The sequence below is a fragment of the Otolemur garnettii genome, unplaced genomic scaffold, assembly GCF_000181295.1.
Source record: "Otolemur garnettii isolate 467f Iridium unplaced genomic scaffold, OtoGar3 scaffold00144, whole genome shotgun sequence".
NCBI lineage: Eukaryota > Metazoa > Chordata > Mammalia > Primates > Galagidae > Otolemur > Otolemur garnettii.
In genome coordinates, this window is record NW_003852539.1 from 2,785,715 (window position 1) to 2,787,677 (window position 1,963).

At 52.7% G+C, this 1,963-nt stretch overlaps 1 protein-coding gene across 1 annotated transcript in view; it reads right to left on the reverse strand.

Moving 5' to 3' along the window:
• Window positions 1-1,374, reverse strand: part of ZMPSTE24 (zinc metallopeptidase STE24) — a 44,672-nt gene extending 43,298 nt beyond the window's left edge. The window contains exon 1 of the mRNA XM_012810867.2: window positions 1,035-1,374. Within this exon, the coding sequence (XP_012666321.1) occupies window positions 1,035-1,157 (123 nt within the window). The 5' untranslated portion in view covers window positions 1,158-1,374. The remainder of the gene's footprint in view (window positions 1-1,034) is intronic.
• Window positions 1,375-1,963: the final 589 nt, after the last annotated feature.

Consider the following 1,963-nt stretch of genomic DNA (forward strand, 5'->3'; position numbering starts at 1 on the left):
TGTCTCAAAAAATAAATAAATAAATAAATAAATAAAAATTTCAGGGCAGCACCTGTGGCTCAAAGGAGTAGAGTGCCAGCCCATATGCTCCCATGTGCCCCCATATGCCGGAGGTGTCGGGTTCAAACCCAGCCCTGGCCAAAAAAAAAAAGAAGTTCAGATCGGTAATCAATCCACCAAGCTGTTTGATCTCCAGGAAATTAGTAAGTAACTTTCACTTTCTGTTTTACTGTTTGAATTTTTTTTATACAGTCTCATTTTGTTGCCCTCAGTAGAGTGCTGTAGCATCGCAGTTCACAGCAACCTCGAACTCTTGGGCTCAAGCGATTCTCTTGTCTCAGCCTTCCAAGTAGCTGGCACCCGCCACAAGGCCCAACAAAATTTTAGAGACGAGGTCTCGCTCTGGCTAGGTCTGGTCTTGAATCTGTGAGCTCAGGCAAGCCACCGCCTCGGCCTCCCAGAGTGCTAGGATTACAGGTGGGAGCCGCCGCCTCCAGCCTGTTTGAATTTTTTAAACAAAATAATGAAAGTGCTTTTATTAAAAACATATGGGGGGGGGCAAAAACATTACATTCACTTTAAGAAGAAAAAAAGTGCAGGTGCGTGGAAGGACTGTAAAAATCCTGTGGTTGAGCACGATTACACAAATGTCATGGGGACGTTTGTTTCTAAAATGTTAGTACCTTATTTTGAAGGCAATTCCCAAAGATAAATGAGGCTAAATATGGGCCCAAGAATCCTAAGAAAACTGTACGGCAAGCACAAGAGCTCAAGTGTGACAAGGCGACACTCCTTCCCTTTTTTCAGGGCCCAAACGGCTTGGGTCCCGTGATAACATTACAGAAAAGTAGCCTGAGGTACCCAGACCAGCTCAAAGCCACAGTCTGCCATCGAGCCAAGTTAGGAGACTTAGTAGGGACCACAGGCTCGAGACTACTGGAACTGGACCAATCATCAAGAGACGCAGGGTCGAGGCCGAGGTTCACTTAGTGCTAACCGGGTGTTGAGGTCAGGTGGGCCCTGTCTAGGCTCACCTGCCGCTGTGCTAGGAAGGTCTCCCAAAGATACACTGTCCAGGAGAAAAGCAGCACGGCCCCAAAGATGCGCTTCTCGGCCGGCATCTCCCACATCGCGTCCAGCGATGCCCACATCCCCATGGCCACCCGGTTCCGCCTGCTGGTTCAGCGTGCACCCGGGCCACACCAACATCCGTTCCTCAGCGCGTCCCTGCGGTGTCACAATGATATCCGTCCCTTCCGTGTGCCCCTACACCGACACCCGCCCCCATCCCACCCTCTCCCGCTGCCGGCAGCGTCACATAAACTCTCTTCCCCTTGCCGACTCTCCCGTGCCTCCTAGTTTCTGCGGGATAAGGAGCAGCACCACCTTCCTTACTTCCGGCTCAAAGGGGGCGGGAGCTCCCGCTCCCACTTCCGGCCCCGCTCGGCCGCCTCGCGCCTTCGGCCTCTCGTGTCTCTCCGGGCTGGCCTCCTGCCCGCGGTTCTGGCTTTCCTCCAGGGCCGTTTAACGCGGCGGACTCCTCAGCTTTCTAACCTCCAGAGCGGCAATTCCATCTCTTTCGTAAGCGGCTTGTCCTGACTGGGCTGCGGCATCTGTCTGGCTTTCGCAGCGCGGAACAGCCGGCTGGTAGTCGGGGCTTAGCCGGAGTCGAGGCTTAGCCGAGCTTGGCCTCGGAGCGGGCGGCCACCCGCCCCCGACGTAGCTGGGAAGAATGGAGAGCGGCTGTCTGGCCGGGTTCTAAAAACCATTCCTCTTAGTGCTGCTGGTGGTATGTGCCTCCCCGATACTTAAAAGCGAGACGAGGTATATAAACGGAGTATTTTGGCCTGTATTCAGTCATTAGAGACGGTAGGGATGAGAATTTTCTTTCTTTGGTATTTTTTTCGGATGGACGTAGGCCTCACTTGGAAACCATGCAGTTGAAGAGAATTTTCTTTCTTTT